General features: G+C 39.9%; 1 protein-coding gene across 4 annotated transcripts in view; it reads left to right on the forward strand.

Annotated features, from left to right (window-relative positions):
* PFKFB4 (6-phosphofructo-2-kinase/fructose-2,6-biphosphatase 4) overlaps window positions 1-25,134 on the forward strand; it is a 111,371-nt gene that overhangs the window by 60,507 nt on the left and 25,730 nt on the right. For all 4 annotated transcript variants that reach the window (XM_045024234.1, XM_045024232.1, XM_045024231.1 and 1 more), the window contains exons 2-10: window positions 5,904-6,020; window positions 12,303-12,399; window positions 13,504-13,570; window positions 15,952-16,026; window positions 17,207-17,263; window positions 17,761-17,882; window positions 20,128-20,335; window positions 21,179-21,325; window positions 22,968-23,072. In XM_045024234.1, the coding sequence (XP_044880169.1) occupies window positions 5,904-6,020; window positions 12,303-12,399; window positions 13,504-13,570; window positions 15,952-16,026; window positions 17,207-17,263; window positions 17,761-17,882; window positions 20,128-20,335; window positions 21,179-21,325; window positions 22,968-23,072 (995 nt within the window). The remainder of the gene's footprint in view (window positions 1-5,903; window positions 6,021-12,302; window positions 12,400-13,503; window positions 13,571-15,951; window positions 16,027-17,206; window positions 17,264-17,760; window positions 17,883-20,127; window positions 20,336-21,178; window positions 21,326-22,967; window positions 23,073-25,134) is intronic.

Consider the following 25,134-nt stretch of genomic DNA (forward strand, 5'->3'; position numbering starts at 1 on the left):
ATCTGACAAAGAGTTGGAAATGTAAGACCAGTTGGAGAGCAGAGGTAAATTAGGAATCACCCACATGAAGGTGGTAATTGAACTTGATATGAAAGGGAGAGAACACACAAATGTACCCTGAGAGGCTTCCACAGATAAGGAGCATAAATCAGTAAAGCAAGGGGAGAACCAGAGGCATGAAGGAGGATGACCACAATCATCCGTGTAAAGACTGCATATGGATCTGGAACAAGGGCAGAGCAGTGCTCCATCCCCTCGCTAGTTTGTTAATCTCCTTGGTCAAGATACTTTTGTTGAAATGAAAAGGGCAGAAGCTAGATAGGAGGGGAAATCTGCCTTGGCAGCAGGAGTAGACAGTACACACAAGAATTTTGGAGACAGAGGAGAAAGGTGGGAGGAGAGAAGGTGACAATCAGAGAGACAGATGGGGCTGAGTGAAGTTGTCAGGATATGCATCATAGGTGTGTATCTGTGCTGACTGGAAAGAATTGAGGGTGGGGAAGCTGCTATAGGTAAGAGAGAGGGAGCAGGGTAGGAGAAGGAGCAGCATAGTGTAACCCTATCGTTCAATGTCCTGGTAATGAAACTGGATGGCTTCAAAGACATTAGAAATACTGGGCAGAATTAACATAAATGGATGCTGCTTTAACTTGTGTATGTACAGTTTTATAAAATTTACTGCATCACTGGCTCATCTTCCAACCCATAGGGCACTCCTAGTTTTGAATGGCTTTTCTAAGCACTTTGTTAGAGATGTAGCTGCTATCTGTTGTTGGAGGAGAATCAGGCCAGGATTACTGCTGCGCTCTTCTTTGTCTTCAAGATCAACATGTGTTTGCAAATCACTGAAACAAAAATAGTTAAATTTGACAGGACATAGGATGGGACACAATATGTAGAACCGTCTTATTTGGGAGGGAGGTATTTTCAATCCTCTGTTGTCTATTCTAGTCAGAGAGGATGGCGTGGGCCTATCTAAGAGCTAAATAGTGCTTTAATTTCAGAGATTAAGGGCTTTGATACAAAGCCCATTGAAATTAATGGAAAGGTTCTTGTTGGCTTCAATGTGCTTTGGGTGATACCCTAATACTTCTGCTGACCATAAATGTTGATTTAAGTACCAAATAGAAATGAGAAATTTATTCATCAGTTTTAAGTATGTGCAAGGGGAGGGACATTTTCACTCACATAAGTAAAACATAATTTTTAGGCAGTATGTAAACTTAAAAATAAGTTAAGACATAAGTTTCACAAGATCACTTGTTAAATATTCCGGTCTGATTTCAAAACATTGACACAGCATGTGCACATCTATTGTGAAATAGTGCAAGTAGGAGGAAATAAAAACATCACTTGGTTTTTCTCAGTCTTCAGAAGTTAATAATTTTAACTCCTTTATGCTCACTATTGCTTTTAAAAGGCTACTAGACAATCCTAACTTTACTTTATTTTGGGAACCTAATTCCTTTCCTTTTCCAAAATTCGTATGGAATCTAAAACGAAGCATTTGCTATGGAGTGCCAGGTTGGTATGAACAATGCTATTTCACATAGTCACATTTTCATCAGGATAACAAACTATATTTATGTTTTTCCCAATTGTGTTATAACTTGTGGCCATATGACAATTTCTGTCTGTTGCTTGGTAATAGGAAATTGATTTGACAGGGTGAATACACAGTACTTTCCTTGATGTGGTTAGTTTTATAAGCTTGCGACTATTTGGTTAAAAAAAATCTTATTTGCTTGCATGCATTACATATATTTCTAAGACAAGACTGAGTAAAGTATGCAATACAGTCATGAAGTACTGGATTGTAGCAGTCCAGATTCCTTTTGTCATTCTGCATGGTAGTGAATATAGTAAGGTATTATAGTGTTCTTGAAATGTCAGTTTCTATTAAGAATACTCTTGTAGTATTTTTCTTTTGGGAAGCGAGAATTATTGTAGACCCTGCATACCCTGAATGCATTGGTGGCAATTCTGCTAATCACTGCCATAGTATTAAAGTAATGCTTGCACTATGTTTTAGTGGTAGTATTACAATTTCCTCTTTAAACATTTTGTGTTGTAAACATAATTTTATAGTTTGAGGTTTTATAACAGTTATCCTTTTCCTATCCCTCTTTCCTCCCTCCTTTTCATTGGGTGCACTAATAATTAAAGAACACAGGCCATCTAGACTAATTAGATCAATTTTTTATTTCTTGTCTCTTAATTAAATTGAAAGATGTTAAAGCCCAAAGGGGCGGGGAGGGAGATCTCATCTAGTTGTCAGGAAACGGAGAAGGGAACAAAGCTCAGCTTCCAATACTAAGTGGCATTGTTCACAGGGGGATGTGAAAATAGGGAAGTTTCAGTTATTTTTAAAAAAAGGGTTTACATTTTTCAGCAGTTTACATTGGCATGGTGGAATTTCTTAAGCTGCATCACCTTAGCCCTTGGGACATGGGCACTTTCCATGGTATGAACTAAATGAACACATGCAGTAACATTTCTGTACATGTGTTGTACTTTGTCAGGAGAGAAATCTATAGTTAAGATTATGTGAAAACTTCTGTTATCTCCTTTTTCTTATATTTGAAACTTCCCAAAAAGTTCTCCTATTTTTTCTGACATTCAATACCTGGTCTCAGCCAAATGTGACTCCCCCCCCCCACCCCCCGAAACTAATTAGAAGAGTTAGTGTACCTGGTTTTTTGGTTAGGTGATTGTTGCAGGGAGAAAAAGTAAAAAAATCTTTATTTGTTCCTGCTGAACTCAAATGTCTGAACTTCAGAAGTTTAAACTTCCCAGGTGGCTAGTCCTTGCTGAGGGTACGTCTGTCTTCAAGCTACCTTACTACTGAAATATTTCAAGCATAATAGAGTATTTCCTCTAAGGTTAGTTACAGTGTTAGTTGCAGGACTGTGGAGTTAAGTAAATACACAGTACTGGAGATTATAGTGCCTTAAAAAGGCTAGGGCTGAATTTAGTTTTGTTCCTCTTCCCTTACATATGTAGTAGCTGTCACTTATTGGTACCAGTCTCTTTATAGATGGAAGGCATCCCCCCAACCAACTTGGCATTTATAACTGAAATATTTAGTGAGAGTGGGAATCAGGGCTGCTGTTGTAATTGGGATCAGCAAATTATTCCCTTGGCTTTCTAATAGTAGGGTGACATATCCAAAGAATTGTGCCTATAGTGATTAGAGCATCAGATTTGGTGCATATGTTAAACAGTAGGAGCATAGGTTCCTAATAAAGGGAGCCTCATGAAGTTGTACTTATGGGAGTTACCGTATTCTCAGTCTTGAACATAGTTAAGCAAAAAACATTAGTCATATTTATGCTACTGCTCTTCACAGTTATGGAATAAAATGTGTAAAGGCTATCAGCCCATGTAATTCTGAATATAACCTGGCCACTAGATCTGTGGCATTCAGAAGAAATGTCCTTCATGGACATGCTGCATAATTGATGTGGGTTTTACAGCTTCTTCTACGGAATCTAGCACTAGTCTGTGATGGGACTCTGAGCTATGTGGGCCATTGGTCTAATCAGAATGGCAATTCATATGTTTGTCAATGAATTACATTATCTTAAAAGAGGTATTAGTGCTGCATGGTTCTGAACAGTCCGTAGGTCTGCAACATGAAGACTAGGGGCATATTTACATGAGCACTTGCTGTGTGGCAAGCTGGGATGTAAATGTACAGCGTTCCAGCATGCTGTGCACTAACTGCCTGTGGGTACCTTGCAGATGTGCACTAGCAGTTCCCAAGTGCACTTTCAAACTAGGGAACTTTTAGTGTGCTTCAGCAGGGTTCCCATGGAGAGTGCACAGTATGCTGGAGCACTGTTGATTTACACCCTAGCTTGGCACGCTTGTGCTTGTGTAGATGTGCCATAGGAATCTGTGCTAGTTCAGCAATACGGAAAGTGGTGTCCATTGTAATGCCATATTACAAGTCTTTGTAAGTGTTCCGTGAAATGACTGCTGTGGGAAGAAGGTTGAATTTGCATTGCTCACCCTAGGCAAATGTCAGTATTTATTGTAAGAATAAATTTGAAGTCATATATGTTAGCAATACATGTCATGTTAAAGTCTGGAAATTCTGTTCAGAAAGTAAAAAATCTTTTTGGTTTACACAGGCCCCATATAGAGTATGTTGAGTGAAGCAGCACTGTGAGCTTTCTCAGCACATCAATTGCATACAAATCAATTGCTTATTGTCAGTTTCCACAACTTGTATTCCAGTGCTTTCTCTGGATAACTGTTCAAAATTCGAGTTGTATATTTCAAATGAAATCTGCAAGATGTAAATAATGGTACATCTCTTGGACATTCTAGGGTCACTTCGATTTTTCCTGGCAATGATGTCTCGTATCTGGGATTTTTCAGGGAGCTTGTGAGGAAAAGCTGACAGGAGAATAAATACCATACTTCTTCCATTTCACAAACTTCTTGTATCCCCCCTCCTTGCTATTTGGAATTATAGTTCGCAGAATTGAGAGAGAGGAAAAATGTACAAGAAGACATTATGGTCCTGGTTTTACAGGAACTTCAAAGCCCATACACAGACATACTCCTTGGTTTGGTAGCTGCCCAAGTTTTTACCAGTGTCTTTCTGGAGTCTTAGAATGACATACAATCTAAAAGGAGTTTAAATTTCTATTCTGATTCATCCATTTTCCTGGAAAAATCCTTTGCTTTGTGCAACCTTAGCTTGATGAAGTACAGTAACTCCTCATTTAACGTTGTCCCACTCAACTTTGTTTCAATGTTACGTCCCTGCTCAATTAGGGAACATGATTGTTTAAAGTTGTGCAGTGCTCCCTTATCACATCGTGGCTGCCTGCTTCTAAGATTCTGTGGAAGAGCAGCAACTTTACTAGGGAGCATTGCACAAGTTCTGCTTCTCCGCCTCCTCCCCCTCCCTCCTAGTGCTTCCCCCACTGCCAAACAGCTCTTTGGTGGCGCTTAGGACTTTCTGGGAGGGAGGCGGAGGAGCGGAGACACAGGGCTTCCTCGCTCCTGCCCCTCCCTCCCAGAAAGTCCTAAGTGCGAAGTGCTGGGAGGGAGGTGGAGGAGCAGGGAAGCCCCGTGTCTCCACTCCTCCACCTCCTTCCCAGAAAATCCTAAGTATTTGAAACACTTGCCATTTGAAAGGAATACTGACAAGGTTTTCAAACCCCAAATTTAACTTGTTTTAAAGTATAATTTCATGAAATTGTCTAATTTTAAGCATATATATTGAGAATTATAGTTGTGGTGATGTTTTATTACCTTATCCTCTGTTGGCTGGACAACAGTAGTTAACACAAGCACTGTTTCTAGAGCTGTGGTGACATCAATAGTGTTTGGAAAGAACAAGAGAGTGCTGTTTTGGTATGATAGGGAACTCTATGATGTATTAAACAGCAGCAGTCATGTTCATTTCATCTCCACTTGAAAAACAGAAAAGGAGATGATTAATAGGGCTGAAATCTTGCGTTTTAAGAAGGCATTAAAATTGAAAGTTTTAAAAATGAGACAAACATCTGTGTCCTTTCGGTGTAAATGCAGAACTGAAGTATAAGGCATCATAACACACACACCCACGCACACCCCTGTTGTTTTTTAATATGAATGCAGATATGTAAGTTTATTGTTTGTTATCCACAAAGCAGGGATAAATGTCCAGTGTTGCACTACTTCCACTGACTCACTTTGCTAAAGCTGTGGGCAAATTAGAACAGAGTCCAGTTGCACTGCACTTGCTAGGGAAAACTTTGAAAATGGTGTAAATGGAATAACCACTGAATGCATGACCTGTCTGACCAGCCACGTCCTTAAGGGCTTACACTCCATAATGTCCTGGTTTTACTTGAGCCTTTGCTTGGCGTCATGTTAATTGTAAACATTTCTTTTTCTTTCAGTCTGTATGACCAATTGTCCTACACTGATTGTCATGGTGGGCCTCCCAGCTAGAGGGAAAACGTACATCTCCAAGAAACTGACACGCTACTTAAACTGGATTGGAGTGCCTACAAAAGGTTTTGTTCTGCTTTCCTTTACATCACAAGGTTTCTTTTGGGACTGTTAGCTTTTTTAATATATTTCCCTGTTGTTTCTTCTTATCCTCTTGTCAATGTCCTTCATTTGGTGTATACTTACTTTTCTTTATTCCATTTAAATTTCATTCTGTATATCAGCTGTTTTGTCTGATCAGTTTTTCCCTTTTTCTAGACAGATTCCTGAATGAACTCTCTGCATTTATCTTCCATGTACTGACTCTTACAATTGACTAACTTGTTTTGGTATCTGAGAAGAGATTTTGTTTACTGGAGGGGTCTGAGTTAGCACTCCTTGAATCAGTTCCTAACTTTACCATTGCCTTCCTATGTGACCTTTGAGGCAATCTCTTAATTTCTCTGTGCTACTCTTTATCTTTATCACATAAAATGGATGTAATAGTATCTATCTCATTGTTGCTCACTGGGTAATGTTGGTAAAGCACTTAGAGAGCCTCGAATAAAGGCACTAAGTAAAAATAAAGTAATAGTTTATTTGTGGAGTGGGCAGGGACTCTGAATCTTTTAGAGATGACTAAAAATCTAAAGTTTGGAAGACTTAACCAACCCATTACTAAGTACTACTCAGGACACTCCCTACACTAACACCGGAACAAATCAACATATCCTTAGAGCCCTGACCAGGGTTATTCTATCTACTACCCAAGATCCACAAACCCGGAAATCCTGGACGCCCCATCATCTCGGGCATTGGCACTCTCACTGAAGGACTGTCTGGATATGTAGACTCTCTACTCAGACCCTATGTTACCAGCACTCCCAGCTATCTCCGTGACACCACTGATTTCCTGAGGAAACTACAATGCATTGGTGACCTTCCAGAAAACACCATCCTAGCCACCATGGATGTAGAGGCTCTCTACACAAACATCCCACACACTGATGGAATACAAGCTGTCAGGAACAGTATCCCTGATGATGCCACAGCACAACTGGTTGCTGAGCTCTGTGCCTTTATCCTCACACACAACTATTTCAAATTTAATGACAATATATATCTCCAGATCAGTGGCACCGCTATGGGCACCCGCATGGCCCCACAATATGCCAATATTTTTATGGCCGACCTGGAACTTCCTCAGCTCCCGTCCACTCATGCCCCTTCTCTACCTACGCTACATTGATGACATCTTCATCATCTGGACCCATGGGAAGGAGACTCTGGAAAAATTCCACCACGATTTCAACAGCTTCCACCCCTCCATCAACCTCAGCCTGGACCAATCTACACGGGAGGTCCACTTCCTAGACACCACGGTGCAAATAAGTGATGGTCACATTAACACCACCCTATACCGAAAACCTACCGACCGCTATGCCTACCTTCATGCCTCCAGCTTTCATCCCGGACGCACCACAAGATCCATTGTCTACAGCCAAGCACTGAGGTACAACCATATCTGCTCTAACCCCGCAGACAGAGACCAACACCTAGAAAATCTCCACCAAGCATTCTCAAGACTACAGTACCCAGACGAGGAAATAAGGAAACAGATCAGCAGAGCCAGACGTGTACCCAGAAGCCTCCTACTGCAAGACAAACCCAAGAAAGAAACCAACAGGACTCCACTGGCCATCACATACAGTCCCCAGCTAAAACCCCTCCAACGCATCATCAGGGATCTACAACCCATCCTGGACAATGATCCTTCACTTTCACAGGCCTTGGGTGGCAGGCCAGTCCTCACCCACAGACAACCTGCCAACCTGAAGCATATTCTCACCAGCAACTGCACACCGCACCATAGTAACTCTAGCTCAGGAACCAATCCATGCAACAAACCTCGATGCCAACTCTGCCCACATATCTACACCAGCAACACCATCACAGGACCTAACCAGATCAGCCACACCATCACCGGTTCATTCACCTACACGTCCACCAATGTAATATATGCCATCATATGCCAGCAATGCCCCTCTGCTATGTACATCGGCCAAACTGGACAGTCTCTAAGGAAAAGGATAAATGGACACAAATCAGACATTAGGAATGGCAATATACAAAAACCTGTAGGAGAACACTTCAACCTCCCTGGCCACACAATAGCAGATCTTAAGGTGGCCATCCTGCAGCAAAAAAACACTTTAGAACCAGACTGCAAAGAGAAACTGCTGAGCTCCAGTTCATCTGCAAATTTGACACCATCAGCTCAGGATTAAACAAAGACTGTGAATGGCTTGCCAATTACAGAACCAGTTTCTCCTCCCTTGGTTTTCACACCTCAACTGCTAGAACAGGGCCTCATCCTCCCTGATTGATCTAACCTCGTTATCTCTAGCTTGCTTCTTGCTTGCTTATATATACCTGCCCCTGGAAATTTCCACTACTTGCATCCGAAGAAGTGGGTATTCACCCACGAAAGCTCATGCTGCAAAACGTCTGTTAGTCTATAAGGTGCCACAGGATTCTTTGCTGCTTTTACCATTACTAAGTGTGAAGACTCAGTATGTTACTACAGTAATGGGGGCCATATACATACTATAGATATCTACCTGTAATGCAGTTAAACAACATAGCTAATGTGAAAGGTCAAACTTCTGACTGCGTATATTGAGATCAGACACTGATTTCTTAACTGCTTTTGAAGAAAATGTGAAATATGGAAAATATGTTCTGGGCTGTATTTAGACTGCCATTTGACTTTGTCAAATCCTTCCTATTAAGTTTAGGATTGGATTTTTTAAAATATTTATAATTTTATAAATCTCTAACATTATTTGCATTGGGTAGATGATTATGGAAATGGCATGTAGCTTATTGGTAGGTGATAGATGCTCAGTGTTCTTGTGGAACAGTGGGGTGTATATATAATATTTCCAAAATATTATTGTCAGTTCTGACACCAGTGTCCTCTCTGAGTTGTAGCAAAAATCCAGGGCCTTGCAGTTTGGTTTCCACTGGAGGAGAAATCACTGATTCAGGTTCAGGATACCTTTTAAAGTGTAACCTGCTTTTTTTTATACACATGCAGCAGTCATGCAATGAAACAGTCATGCAGGCCATTGCCTTCTTGCAGGAAACTCAGGCCAACACTGCTGTCTAGCTCTCAGGGAGGAGCTCTATGTCAAGAAATGTTCCTAATCCGAGCCCCAGGCAGAGAGCAAACTCTCCTGCTGCTCACGCCGTTTTTTTTCTCTCTCTCTCTCTTCCCCCTGAAGCTTCTTCTAACCAAAATTAACATCCCCACAGAGTCAAAAACTTGCTTGCACATTAAGAAAAATAACTTAGAAGGCTGTGCCACCTGTTGACATCTTCTATTCAGATGATGGGGCAAATTTAACCATTACATTGACTTTTTAAAACAAAACTTTTTTTTAAAATAAGGTATCTAAGTGTAATATATCCTTTTAAATTCAGCAAGCTATTATAGAAGCCAGGATTCCTCTGCTGCCTTATCGTGCTTATCGGGGATGGTTATTGAACTCAAAGAGATAAATGCTGCACACTCAACTTTGCGAAGCAAAAATCCTATGTTGGACAATACGTAAGACACACGAGACACTATCCATGTCCAAGATTGGGGGAGTAGATTGTGGGTCTCATCCACAGGCGCCGGCTTCCAGTTGTCCTGGGGGGTGCTCAACCCCTGCTCAGCCCCAGGCCCCGCCCCCACGCCACTCCTTCCGTAAAGTCCTGCCCCGCCTCTTCCTGCCTCATCCTCTCCACCCTTTCCCCCAATGCTGCACCCCAGCCCCACCTCTTCCCACCCTGCCTCTTCCTGTCCCTTCCCCCAAGCATGCCTGGTCCCCGCTCCTGCCTCTCTCTTCCAGCGCCTCTTGCACGCCGCGAAACAGCTGTTCCATGCTGTGCAGGAGGCGCTGGGAGGGAGAGGGAGGAGTTGATTGGCAGGGCTGCTGGCGGGCAGGAGGTGCTGGAGGAGAAGGGGGCTTATCAATTGCAGTGGGCAGGGATGATTGGCTTGAACTGTGGTAAAAGTTCCACAGACTTAAATAACAGGTCTGTAAATTTAAATGTTTGTATTTTAAAAATTAAAATTTTAAAATGAACTGGATATTCAGGAAGGGAATCCTTCTGTATCATCTCCATTACAAACCTTGCCATTTGTATGGTTCAGTTGCTATTTCTAATTCCTGACTCGGCTGTCAATGAGGGTTGTCCTGATAATGGCTGCTGGGGATTTACAGTCATATGACCTGTTGTCTAGTCCTCCTTGCTGCTGTTGGAAAATATATCTTGCATTTAATCTTTAGCTTCAGAGGAACAGCTTGTTATTTTGTCATTATGAATGCAATTTCCTCAGAGCTGAATCAGTTTAAAATACCTTTCCTCTGATCGAATAGATAGCTCTTGCGTTGTCTATCACTCTGTTGTCGTAGGCTAACTTGATGGATGATATGTAAGTAATAAATGTCTGGTCTTGTACCCTTTTCACTCTGAGGTTTCTTAATGTCATTTAAAATTAACAGAATGTACTCAGTATAGTAAGATTTTATAGCCTTTGATGTGTGGATATTAAAATTATTAGATTATCAAAAATCCAGGGTCAGATGAGTTGCATCTTCTCACGTAGCTCATGTTGAATGAAATAAAGAACATTGAGACAAATAGCCTGAGGCTCCCATAATGAGAATTATTTAAAATATAATTAGACATTTGCTTTTATCCTTTCCAATCAAATCCAAGTAGCCTAAGGGAGCTAAGTGCTCAAATTCAATTGAATTTCTGTGAGATTTGGGTATTCTACTTCCTTAGGCTCTTTTGGATAATCCCAAACTATGTATTACATTTGGACCACAAGATGCTAAATTAAATTGGGTTTCTTCAGTGAGATTTCTGTATTGAATAGATACTAATCATAAGGAAAAGGGTGCCCTAGGGAGAAGCAATATAGAATCTTTTTTCTTTTAGGAAGAATTTCATGTATGGCTAATTTTGCAAACTGTACTTTTCGGTAGTCCTTAATTTTAAAGGGCTTTGACATGAAGAAAAGGTCTGTTTAAGAATGATTTTTTTTTTTTTTTTAAGAAAGTTCCTTTCCCTCTTCTGCATATTCTTCTCCTGGGTTCTTATACGATGACTAGTTTGTGTGGAAATTGTCCTGATGCCACTCAGGACATAGATGCCATTCAGTTGGTTACTAAAGTTTCCATGGGCTGTACTAGCTAATTTATTGTGATGACTGTTAAAGTTCAGCAGTATGTTTTCTCCAGGATTAAACTACTATTAATTTCCTAGTCTGTGACCCTTTTTAATACTGTTGTCAGGAGAATCTGAACAACAGCTCAGTAGTTAATTTCCCCTATTTCTTTACCTCCTTCTGGAAATGAAGACTGGCAAGTAACAGTAGTTCCTCAAACAGAATGTTCAGTCCAGGTTAGTTTGAACAAATGCTCAAGGTACAGCAAAGAAAACCCCTAAACACAAAAGAAGATAAACATTAGTTGCTGTACTCAGAACTCTATTTTATAAACTTAATTCTGGTACAATTCCATTTGCCTTGTTTGCTAAGTCAAACTGGTGCCTTTGATCACCTGTGCTGTGACACTCCTGCTGGCATAGACCTTTGTCCAGACACAAGACAATTGCCCTTTGATCAGTGATGGCACATTTTATTCAGTATATGTGCAATAAATGCCCTGCACTTTGTGCCTCTCTATACATTTTTAACCCGTAGGAAGTTTTTCAGGATGGTATATACACTTGTTACTTCTTACAGAATATAAATAAATAGGTTGTGTTCACATAGTACAGTATTTTGGGGGGGCGGGGGAGGTAAGGAAGGTGTATTTAGCCAAAAACTAGGCTGACTAATTCCACATATAACTCTTTTTTCTCTTTATGTAATAGTTAGTCTTTGGATATTAGGTGCTATGGAAATACAATTTCACTAAAATAATTTGTGGAAGGAAAAAAGATCATTGAAGTGCTTTACAGAAATTAATTAAATTAACTCAACATTTCTGTGAGGAAGGAAGTAACTTAACCTATTTTACAGGCGGGAAAACTGAGGCACAGAAAGGTGAAGTGATTTGCCCAAAGGTGCACAGAAGACTGTTGAATAGAACCCAAATTTTCTCACATTTCGTCCTGTTTTGTAACCACAAGGCTTTTCTTTACTGAAATGAGAAGTATAACTAGTTTTGTTGTCCAGGTACAAACTAGACTGATCTGTTCCTGGAGGTGAATTTGTTTCAGAACTGTCATTAAATGTGATTTTTTTTTAATGCTAATTACTTGCAGGATTATTAATCCCAACTAATAGTGACTGTTCTCCACAGAATTTAATGTTGGTCAGTACCGTCGAGATTTGGTAAAAACATACAAATCCTTTGAGTTCTTCTTGCCAGACAATGAAGAGGGCTTGAAAATCAGAAAGTAAGTTGAAATATAGTTTAATTCTTATGATATTTTGTAATGTACTATTGGGAACTGCTGTATATTCTGATTTTGTATGCCCTGGAAACCTCTGTAGGACTATATCAGATACCAAAGAAATGAAATCTTAGAGGAGCAAAAACAATGAGGAGTCCAGTGGCACCTTTAAGACTAACAGATTTATTTGGGCATAAGTTTACTCATGAAAGCTTATGCCCAAATAAATCTGTTAGTCTTGAAGGTGCCACCGGACTCCTCATTGTTTTTGTGGATACAGACTAACGCAGCTACTTCCTGATACTTAGGTATTGAAAATCTTATTTCACTGGTCAAATAATTGAGTGGAAGAAAATTGATCTGAACGTTAAACCATTTTAAATCAAAATTGAAGGGTTTTCTGTGTTCTTCCAGCCAGCTCTAAATATTGTATTGTCTCATTTGTGATTCAGTTTCAGACTAGTGGCTGTGGTTGTGTTAATTTACATTAAAACAAATACACACTAAATTTAAGACAAAATGAGAGTTGAGTATGCTAAAACAAGAGAAAAACCATAAGAAATCCAGCGTAGAAGTCCAAAGCAAGTAGACTACTGAGAAATAGCTGCAACAATTATTCATTTTAACCTAAGAAAATGAGGCCACAACTCAGAACACTGAGCAACCATGTCTTCTTACTAGAAAACCAAATTAAGAGTCAACTGCCCATGGATAAGTGTTTTGGGGAGTAGAGGGGGGAATCTTTCAGTTTAAGTGGCATTTTTATTATAATATTATTTTATGGATCTGTGAACAATGATCCAGCGTTGTAAACTGGGCAGTAGAACATTCTGCATGTTATGTGCTGACCTGTGCAACATGTCAGATTGCCAGAGGATGTCTGCTTTCGTTTTTGTCCAAAGCTGTGTGCCTGTGATCTATGGCCTTGGGTGAGTCAGTTCACCTCTTTGCCCATTTCCCCACCTGTAATGCGGAGATAGTACATATCAAATATATTGATAACTGACTAATGTTTCTTCAGCACTTTGAAAGCAGAGTTGTGTAGTGCTAAGCATAATTATGGATAATTAAATTAGTTAAACTAGCATGTGTCTTTTTTCCTTTAAGACAGTGTGCCTTAGCAGCTCTGAATGATGTCCAGCAGTACCTCAGTGAAGAAAATGGACATGTGGCTGTAAGTTTTCTGTCTTCTTGAAGGCAAATTCTTGGAGTGTGATCTCTGCAAAATCACCAACCTGTCCTGGATTATACATAATCTGATTCAGTCCAGAATCATTTCATTATATGTCTTAAATTTTCTTTGTAAATGGAAACTGGATTTATGTTGCTGCTGCAATGGTCATTTTGTGAAAGGAAAACATGATATTTTCATAATTAAATCCTGAAACAGCCTTAGAAATGTGTGGGTGATGTCTAATGCTACCAAGCTGTGCTAGTGCTGAGGAAAGTGCCTGTGCTTTATATGGTAAAATATCCTGTTTAATCATAATATAGATGCATCCAGAACCATTTGGTATCCTACTCCAATGTTTAAATCAAAGGTAGAAATGTTTAAAATTTTTTCCTAAAAGAAGTGCCTGAATACTAGTGTTATTGACACTCTAAAAATGCCTCTGAGAAGAAGTAGGACAAAATTACATTTAACCTGCTGAACATTTTCTTCCTTTGTGAAAATAAAACCCAGTGGGCCACACTCAGTGGGTTGTCAATTAAAGGTAATGCCACCAATGTTGCACATAGTGTTTTTAATTTTGCTCGCAGTTTGATCAGTGATGGCACAAACTCCTGTTGGAACACAGTTAGTATAACTGTTAATGGAAAACTATTTGAGAATGCACGTGCACACACGCTTTTACTTTCTACTAAGTTGTAACTTATTGGCTTGGTTTTTGAGATTTGAATCTTCAGTGTAAAATTTGGCTGTTAGAATCTCTGTTCATCTAATGCCATTAATACACAAAGGATTCAAAACACGGGCTGTTCATTCAAATGACATTTTAATTTTGTTTCCTCTGGGGGATTATTAAGTTTTCTGCATAATTTGAACTCTGTTTTTGAGACTGTTGACATGTGCAGCTGTCACTCAGTGTTCAGTGAGTTAGTCAAGCTAGCATTTTATTGTAAATTTAAACCATAATTTGGGACTCAAAATAACATTTTATATCTTATATACTATTTAAATGTTGCTTATGAAGAAATTGATGCCTGTTTCACTATTAGGAAAACCTACAATTCATGGGTATGGTTTACAAGTTATGCAAGGCTCCTTCTCTCTGTTTTGATCATTACACTTTACTGTACTTTTAAAATTTTGACTAATGTAGTGATTGTTTATATAATAAGGTCTATACTTTTCTGCCAAAACAGTTTTTCCATTAGAACATGTAAGGGTCTAAATGTGTAATTCGAATTTATTTCAAAACTCAGTCTGTCTGTGAGTTCATAGTAGTGCAAGTATCTTTTTATTTCTTAGTATTTAAAAAAAACAAAACAAAACAGAAGAAGCTAAATTTTATCCTGCTATTTGGAGTGTTGAAAAATAAGGACATGCTATTTTAAGGACCTTTTTTTACTTTTTATGCTCAATTTTAAAAATCAAAATAAATTGCAAAATGCAACCCATTTCATAGAAGTCTCAACAAACATGAAAGTTTGCATAATAAAATTTATGTAGCTGAAGATGTTTTCCATTTAGTCACCTGTTTTGTGATATACCCAAGGTATGTGCAGTTATCTCACAATAATGTTCACCATGTACATTCTGCTGATGAATAGGAAAATTATTAATATGATCTCTAAAATCATTAATAAATGGCATGAATTATATTCCATTTATATAGTCAGAACCTCTCTTTACATCAGACTTTCTTTTCAGTTTTTATATGGATAATCACATTCTCTTATGGAGGTTTTCCCATCTTATCTAGTTTCTGAAAGCTTTTGGCAGCTGGAAATCTTCTACAGGGAAATTCAATAAGTTTACCTCTTTGTATACTGTTCAAACAAGAGTAGGATTATATGCAGCTATTGAAATGTACGGGAGGTACATGGCATAAGTACAAGAGAGCAGAACAGGATCCCATGAGATCATGCTCATCATGTTTGTTCTTGAAGTGAATAATATTGTGAGTCTTTTTATTTTCTAAAAGCATGGTGTGTTAAATTAGGCATCTTTGAAAAATTCCAGCTTTAATCATCCGCAGTACTGAACTAGATTGTGTGTGTCTGTGCAGCATTTACTTTTTTAAAGTGGAGGCCACTTTAGAAATGTTGCTTGACATTTTCACTACTAGGGTGGATAGAGATGCTTCAGAAAAGTGGGTTCTCAACCCAGGTGCTATTTTATTTGTTCAGAATTCTTATGGCCATAATCTAGTGCCAGCAAAGTTTTTGACATTGTTCCTGGGAACGACTTATTTCTGTTTATAGGGTTTTGTTTGTTTGCTGTTTAAGTTGAAGGACTTGGAAACTTTTATTGATCGTTTAGTGCCGTTGTCAAGATGTGGCAATATTTTGACTCTACTAAGATACTGTTTTCTCTGTCATTTGTCTTAGGTTTTTGATGCTACAAACACAACACGAGAACGCAGAGAAACCATCTTCAGATTTGGTGAGGAGAATGGTTATAAGGTGAGTCAATAGCTAAGATGCTTGGAATATTAATCTGACTAATGTGGATTATGCTCTAGTGACATTCTGATCAGAATTGTGCTAACATCAACTACGTTTTTAAATGATGTTGGCCAGTAGAAATCTAGCACATTTTTTTCTGACGAGTTTAGAACGGTGTTTTTTTTTCCCCCTGAGAATGCTGTTTGAATCCTGGTGAAATTAATCAGTAGCCCTGTTTTATGTTATGGCTCCCTATAACAGATAAATGTTATTCATATAAATGTTAGCAATAACTGTTTCGAACATAAACAGCAAGGCGTCTGGTGCCACCTTAAAGACTAACAGATTTATTTGGGCATAAGCTTTCATGGGTAAAAACCCCCACTACTTAAGATGCATGGAGTGAAGAAGTGAGGTTTTTTACCCACGAAAGCTTATGCCCAAATAAATATTTTAGTCTTTAAGGTACCACTAGACTCCTTGTTGTTTTTGTGGATGCAGACTAACACGGCTACCCCCGATACTTGTTTCAAACATGGTTGTCATTAGCCCAGTTCTGATTCTGTTCTGAACAAGATCCTATCACTGCCTTCTTTTAGTAACTTTGATAAATGGAGAGAGGTTTTCTGTTTTGTTGACAGTTTTATACAGATAAGTTTCTATTTAGCAGACTGTATTATTTGGGTATAGGATTTTTTGGCATTCAGCATTTTCCTAGTAGTCTTTGTTTTTTCCCCCTGATCTAGCTTCTTCATAGATCTTTGGAAAAGCATGTCATATACATCTCATATGTAAGATTTGCTCTGTTAGAGAGCCTTTTAACACTAAAATGCTTTTATTTTAAAGGTATCAATTACGTTTAGGAGTGCTGATTGATTTCCTTCCACTCTCCATTTCCGCTTCTTTGCCAATCTGAATTTTCTTGCCACAGAAGCTCTCTGTTATTGAAAGGTGCTTGTGAAAATTATAGAGCCTAATGCTGCAAAGTCCAGAGCACCCTCAACTTTTAGTGGGGCATTGAGTACCCCGTAAGGCCAATCCTAAGTCGACATAGGAATGTTTGAAGCATGGCATAATTAGCAAGACTTGATATATGAACTGGTGGAAACTGTATTTGTGTTGTCAATTACTGGAGCAGTTCTAATTTTTCTCCTTTCTTCCCTCCTTCCTTACATGTGATTTCCTGTTTGGATTAAAGACCTTCTTTGTTGAATCAGTATGCGTAGATCCAGAGGTCATTGCTGCAAACATTGTGGTGAGTTGTAGAAAAGTTTTGTTAAATTGCTTGAAGATGGGAGACAGTGTAGCTTCTCTAAAATCAGCCATATGATGATTTTTTTTTAATGTTACCTTTCATTTAGTCTCACTTTCCCTCTCCTTTCACACTGATCTTGCTGAAGTACAGAACAAGAATCTCATTTCATGGCAGTAATATAAAACTGTGCCCGTTCATTTTATGTTAAGAGGAAAAATTATCTGGCAATTGGGTCATCCTTCCCATGGGTTCTGTTTTTTCTTTAATCTACCTTTAAATAGGCTGTTCTTTGAGTGACTTATTTTAGCAGGACTCCGAAAAGAAAAGAAACATCATATCCTTTTCCTTTTGATTTGTTTTCCTGCCCATTTATATAGTAAGTACGGAGTTTGATTAAAAACAGCCATTCATTGCTACACATTTGGTTAAAACATCTTTAAACTTTGCTGAAAATGGGAAAGAAAATGCATGTACTCTTTTATCTTTACTTTAAATAGCAAGTGAAACTTGGCAGTCCTGATTATGTTGATTGTAGTAATGATGAAGCTACAGAAGACTTCATGAAAAGAATAGAGTGCTACAAGAACACATATGAGATGCTAGATGAAACTCTGGACAAGTAAGTGGCAGAATAATACTGTGGTCACAGCCACTTTATTTCATGACATTACATTAGGGAATGTGTACTCAATCTCATTGTCATGGAAATATGTCACCATTATTTATTTATTTTATTTTTTAACTATCTCAATCTGTTGGCAATTTAGAGAGAGATTTTTCAAAGGCCCTAGCAGCTTGCCTACATGAGGAAATTTACTGGCATAACTATTCCACCATAGCCATCCCTGTGCTTTATTCCAGAATAATTACTCCACTCACAATTTGCTATAATCAGAATAAAGTCACTTTTATTTCAGAATAGTGTCCACATGGGAAAATTATTCCTGAATAGCTATGTTATTCCAGGATAGCTAGAGTGGAATTGTTATTCTGGAATATCTTTGCTGGTCCGTTTCCTCTAGGTAGACAAGGCCTAAGTGATTTAAGAGCACAAGTCACATTGACTCTTAAATCCCGGTGGCAACTTTGAATGCCTCAGTCTTAGTAAATTTGATGTCCAGACTCATTTTTTCAATGTTTTAAATGATGTGTATTTGCCATTCACATTTAACACACTGTGAGATTAAGGTAGAGTCTGGAAACTGTGGGAAGAACTTTGTCATGGTACATCCCAGCAGCAGCACTCAATCTGTCTTCCTAGGCCTGAACAACATACGGCCATGCATGCCTGCGGAGCCTCTCGGTGCGGCCTGCGGGGGGATTCTAAATCCCCTGCACACGGCGCTCTGCGGGCAGCCCAGAGCCCTTTGAATCCTGGCTGCGGCTGAGATTTAAAGGGCTCAGGGCTGCCCGCAGCGGCGGGGAGCCCAGAGCCCTTTAAATCTCAGCCGTGGCCGGGAGTCAAAGGGCCCTGCCCGCAGAGATTCCCGGCCGTGGCTGAGATTTAAAGGGCCCTTTAATTTGCCCCTGAGGGCTCCCAGCCACCTCTTCAGCTGGGAGCCCCTGGTTGATTTAAAATCAAGTATCACCTCCCCACCCCCAACCTTCCTTTTTGGCCGACAGCTGTTTTGATGGGGTGGCACTGGGGAAGGAGGGTTTGTTTCTGCAGGGCTGTGCTGTGCTGGAGCCAGGGTGTTTTCGCGAGGGGTTTCGGCCCTCAGCTGTTTTCTTTGGAGCAATGTGGCCCTCACCGCTTTACGAGTTGTGCAGGCCTGTCCTAAGGTTTTATGCTGGACTCATCCTCTGGGTAGATTTCTCATTGTTTGTTTTGTGGCTGTTGCCATGCAGAAAAATCATTTTAGTGTAATTGACTGTGAACAGTGACAAGCTGCTTCTGTCAGATCTATCTGTGCATATCATGTCTTTAAGAGCCATGATATTTGTGCCTGTGCAGATCAGTAATGATTAACACCAGCAAATGCTTTCAGAGATTAAGTGATGGTGGTTGTTCCTTACTGCATTTAATAATAGATTGTCTTATTTTTTTTATCATGTGGTTTCTCAATTGAATGGGCAAAACACAACAAGGCTAATTTTAGGCCTAATCTTGACATGCTTTTTCGCTAAATTGAATGTTGCTCAAAACTGTTAGCTCAGCTATATAAGTTGGTGGAGATGGGAGTGGAGAGGAAAACAAATAGATAATACGAGCCAGATTGTACCTTACCCAATGTGAGTGGGTAGAATTTGGGTGGGAGGGGGGTTGGCAATGGGACATCCACAGGGTGGCTGGGATTGGTAGCTCTTCTGGTGACCCTAGCCTTTTTAGAAGGGGTCAGTGAGGTGTGTGGATGTGACCATAGCTCCAATCCCCTTTCTGTACTGGACATCTATTAGGCGTGGGGAGCAACAGCTGCAATTTGCAGAATAGTGTCAGGCTTACATGAGCAAGTCAGAATTTCTCCTGGGACTGCTCCTGAATCTTCCTTTCAGTGAAGGGCTGTGCCTTTGAGGATCTAGCTGGGGGCAGTGCACAAGTGAAGTGGTACAGAATGGTGTGACATGAGAGAAAGAAAAGAGTTTTATGTGTGAGGAGAAAATTAATTGTTTGCATGAGTTCATTGCACCTCTGTTTACAATAGTTTGCTGCCATGCATCAAGGCTGAGGATTTATAATGAAGATTAGCCCTTTTGAACTGATATTATATATTTTCATATATCTGAAGTTTTATTCAATTTGTGGTCTCTTTGGCAGTTGTCTTTTTGTTTTTGAGTGCTTATGTTTGTTGGTGGGGCTTGGTACAAGTTAGAGGAGAAAGGAAACCAAATGATGATTTATGAGTCTCATTTGTTTACCACGAAAGGGATCTTTCCTATATTAAAATCATGGATGTTGGAAGGAGTTACCTTGTGAATAGAGTAATGGACCATATCCAAAGCCGGATCGTCTACTACCTCATGAATATCCACGTAACTCCTCGCTCAATCTACCTCTGTCGACATGGAGAAAGTGAACTGAATCTGAAAGGGAGGATAGGAGGAGACACTGGACTGTCCTTTAGGGGGAAAGAGGTAAGATTGTTTTGATTAAGTGACTTCAAACAAATGGTTGCCTTATGTGGGTGGATGTTGGCATTGTTGTTCATGGAGGATTGGTTCATCAATGGCTGTTGTCAGGGACGCAACCCCATGCTCCAGATGTCCCTAAACCTCCAACTTCCAGAAGCTGGGACTGGGACTGGATGACGGGATGGATCACTTGAAATTGCCCTGTTCTGTTCATTCACTCTAAAAGCATCTGGCACTGGCCACTGTCAGAGACAGGATACTGGGTTACGTGGACCATTAGTCTGACCCAGTATGGGTGTTCTTATGTTGTTGACCATCTCTTACAGCTTCCTTTCTTTCCTCTGTGCTTTCTTTATAACAAACATAAATATCCCTATTACGTTGACTGTAATGTCATGCAAGTAGGTAAGAGGTTTCAGTGGGCAAGTTGTTTTGTAGTTTGCTGGTAGCTCTTCATATATGGCTTCTGTTTTCATTCTTCTCTGATACACTTGTATTTAACCTTGAGTTCAAAGCAGTTTTCAAGGAGTCCTTATTTTAAGTTGGGTTTTGATTTTTAACCCTGTGGCACTCCTTAGCTGGAGGACACCTGTGAACCTTTGTAAGTTGAAGATGGAAGAGGAAGTTGTTTTGGGGCTGGAGTGGGGTACCAAATAGGATTGTTGTCATCTTTTGTATTAAATTTTCATTGCTGAACAGGAACTGTCATATTCTTAGGAAAAGTCTAAAGAGCCTTTTTAAAGTAGCATAATGAACTTGCAGTGAGGGACAAGAACCGATTGGGTTCCAACTCGAGCTCAGTATATTGGCACTGGTTCCTCATCCAACCTCTAATGTCTTTTTCAGTTTGCCAAGAGCTTGGCACAGTTCATTAATGAGCAAAACATCAAGGATCTGAAAGTTTGGACCAGTCAGATGAAAAGGACGATTCAGACTGCGGAGGCTTTGGGAGTGCCTTATGAACAGTGGAAGGTTTTGAATGAAATAGATGCAGTAAGTTCTCCTGGGTTTCGTTTTTTGTAACTATTCAAGAAAGTGGTTTTGTTTCAGATGGGGGATGGGGAGCACTTTATTGTGTAGTAATAGGGTTTGTGTGGATTAGAAGGTAATTAGTATTATGGTTCTGGAGATCAGAAGGCTTATGCCCTTTCCCCATTAACAGTGTTAAATGTTTTAATAAAAGGTGCCCTAATGAATTTAGACTTGGTCTTGGTTAAACGGTATGCAACTTAAAGGGTCACTGTGGTAGGGCGCTGCAGGGGAAGCCCTAATCAGCACTTGCCACTCCAGCCTCAATCAGGGGAAATGGGTTGGGGCTGGGCCACTAGCTAGGACTGGCCTGGAAACTGGCCACACCTGCCAGCCTTGTTAACAGGGGCTAAAAGCTAGGGAGGAAGTGAGTTGGAGGGGAGGGGGCAGAGACCAGGATGGGAGAGTAGGCCCAGAAGGAGACAGGATCCTGCTACCCTGTTGCCACTGAGGCATGTGCTAGGCCAAACCTGTAAATCTGTAAATAGTTGGAGCTTGGTGGTGGGGACCGGACACAGGAATAGAGAGCATGGGTGTTGCACCAGCTTGAAGTGGTCCTGACTCACTGGGGAGCGGGTCCAGGAGGCTGAACCCAGCCGGGTGTGGTGAGCACCCCGTAACAGTCACACAGTTCATTTCTTCTGTAGGCTGAGCATGGGCACCTTTGCCACCCTCACAAGCTCCCTCTCTGCTGCTAGGGGCTCTGTGGTGTTCTTTCCTCTCTCCAACCCCACTTAAGTCCCCTCCTCCTCCTCCTCACCATTCTTAAGTCTTCCTCCCCTCCCCCTTTCTGGGAGATAAGTTATTTAGGGTGTCTGCATTTTAAACTCTATTGAGCAGAGCTGAGATGGGCGAGGGAGTGTATTGTTAGGTTAAAGGTGTTAATGGCTGCTATCAACCAGTTCTTCAATATGTAGACAATTGCAGACTTGGTTGAAGCTAGTAGCTCTGCATGTTCCCTCATTTCACCCATCTGGTTCCGACTTTTTACAAAATCAATAGCATTCTGCCCATTGATATCTAGAATGTTCCCTGAAATTTTGCAGTGGATCATATGCAACTTTCAAAGGTTATTGCATTATAGGCAAGCAAAGAAATGCCATCAAGGTGTGTGTTGGACCTGGCTAATAAAAAGGACACTCAGTATAATTCTAGGTCCAAAATTTCAGGCGTGATCTTAGTAGAGAGGAAAATTTGTTAATGTTTGGCACTTGTCACTTGTTTACCATTGTAAGGCACTTATACTTAAAAATTTTGAAGCTTCTTTGGAGACCACATGTAGGATCCTTGAAAATAGTAGCTTTCCCCATTGTCTGTCAAGTGTATGCTGGGATGTTCTTATCTGGGAGTTACTGTCATCATTCTGAGGACATCCTGCATTAAATAAAAACAGTATATGTGGATAATAAATGTTCTTCTACCTCAGTGTGACTGTGAAATTGACACAGTCTATGTCAATGACTAGGTCACCTATAGGATCAATAAATTATTACATAGAAGCTCCAAGTCTGCCACTGTGGGTATGGGAGATAAAGATCTACTGTTGTGCCCATGGGCCTGATGACTCTCATGGATATTGTGTGCCTTTTGTTTTTGTTACCCTTAGGGAGTCTGTGAAGAAATGACATATGAAGAAATTCAGGAAAACTATCCTCTTGAATTTGCCTTGAGAGACCAAGACAAATATAGATACAGATACCCTAAGGGGGAGGTATGCTGCTGTTCGTCTTTTTTTTTTGTTTGTTTTAAGTTAAGAGAGCATCATGTTTTCTAAGATGCTAGGTATCTTGAAGAAAATTGAGTAATATGTTGTTTTCCTTGCCAGGTGGAAGGAGTATAGGAGCTTGTAGATCTTATTTAGCCAAAATCTTTTAGCTGAATACACCCTTTGTATAGATTTATGTTTTTGTTTTTTGTTTTTAAAATAAATACCATATTTGCAAATATGCCTGGAAGGATTTTCATATATTACCATTATTTTTATATTGATAGTTTGGTTGTTTCACAAGGTGACTGAGTAGGTTTTATTATTATTAGACATGCAGCTATATGCTGTAAAGACGGCTATTTATAATTGTCATCTTTGTGTGTGGTTAAATGTCACCTATCATGTGCATTTTTGGTTCAATACTTTGTAAATCTGTAGACACATTGGCTTCCCTTGTAACCTAGCAAGTCTGGCACCTCAGAAACAAAAATGAACCTGCTAGCATTTTTTATAAGGAGACTAATATAATTAAACTGAGGCAATTAATGGATAGTCATGTGGTCTGTCTTTGTATGCTAAAGATTAGGATTCATGGCAGCAATTAGAACACCTGTTGTGATGTTTGTGAAGAGTGCAGTGGACTTCATTGATACATAAATGAAGCTTTGGTGCTCTCTTCCATCAATAGTCTGAGAACAAGTTTGCGATAAAGTGTTTTCTTCTAGCTGCGAGTAATCCATTTAGTAATGACACAGTCACTAAACTGAAAAGTTTTTAATCTACTCAGACAAGGACTGTTGGTTTTTTACATCAGTGCTTCCTTTGAAAGATTAACAAACATTTCAAACTGTCTCATTGCTCTTAATGATTAATCTATTTTGTTAATTTCTCAAAATAAATGTATTTGTTGGTGATGACAGCAAAGCTGAGTCAATCAATATTACCAGGTTGGAATATATTCAGTGTTACTGTTGCCAAAATCAAAATAAATAAAGTTGTAGAACATTCATGCCATTTATATTTTAGCTTTATCATACATGTAAGATCTATTAAAGGTATTTATGTGTGTGAATTCATTGCTTGAGAAAGCAGCAGGTATAGAGTGGGCGGTAGCAATGGAAGTTTCCTTGTAGTGTCTTGTCAGCGTGCTTGTAACAGTCAACTCGAGAGACAACCTTTTAGAGGTGACAGGGTAGCTTCTGTGAAAAAGGTGTATAGACTTTGATAGAGAATGTTATCTTTTCTATAGAGTGTTCAAATCAACAAGCACAATTAGGCCTGTTACTCTCTCTGAAATTGGAGTACCCAGGCTCTTTAGTTGTCTTTGTAGAGTGGAACTTATTTTAACAGTAAAGTAAATTTACTATTTTTAATTGTTTTTATTATTTATTTTAGTGTGTAATATGGGTAGAAGATCAACAAATTGACATCAGATGAAAACAAGTTTTAGGGCACGTCTTCACTGGCTAAGTTACAGCGCCGCTCAGAGAGTGCCGAAGGGAAATCACTGTTGTGTGTTCACACTGACAGCTGCCTGCGCAATAGTGTGTTCACACTTGTGGCGCTATTCAGAGTGGTGCACTCTGGGCAGCTGTTCAACAGAGCACCTCTTTCTCTTTTGCCACTAAGACTTGTGGGAAGGTGGAAGGGGTCACGAGGCATCCTGGGTCCTGTCCCAGTGCCCCGTGATGCATTGCTTCGCATCCCAGCAAACCCTGTGCTTCCGTCAGCATTTGGCGCCATCTTTCAATGGTTTGTGTACTGCATGAGTTGTTGACAAGAATACTGCTTGCACTGACCAACACGTCATGAGTGACAGTGGAGTTATTCCTTAAACTACAAAGGCAAGAGGAGTGTGACATTGATCTCATCACACATAGTAGCTATGACACAAGAATGCTTGTGGCATTCATGGAGGTGCAGATCATAGTGGAATGCCGCTTTTGGGCTCGGGAAACAAGTACTGAGTGGTGGGATCACATTGTGATGCACGTCTGGGATGACGAGCAGTGGCTGCGGAACTTTCGCATGAGGAAAGCCACTTTCATGGGACTGTGTGATGAAC

The sequence above is a fragment of the Mauremys mutica genome, chromosome 7 (genome assembly GCF_020497125.1).
Source record: "Mauremys mutica isolate MM-2020 ecotype Southern chromosome 7, ASM2049712v1, whole genome shotgun sequence".
NCBI lineage: Eukaryota > Metazoa > Chordata > Testudines > Geoemydidae > Mauremys > Mauremys mutica.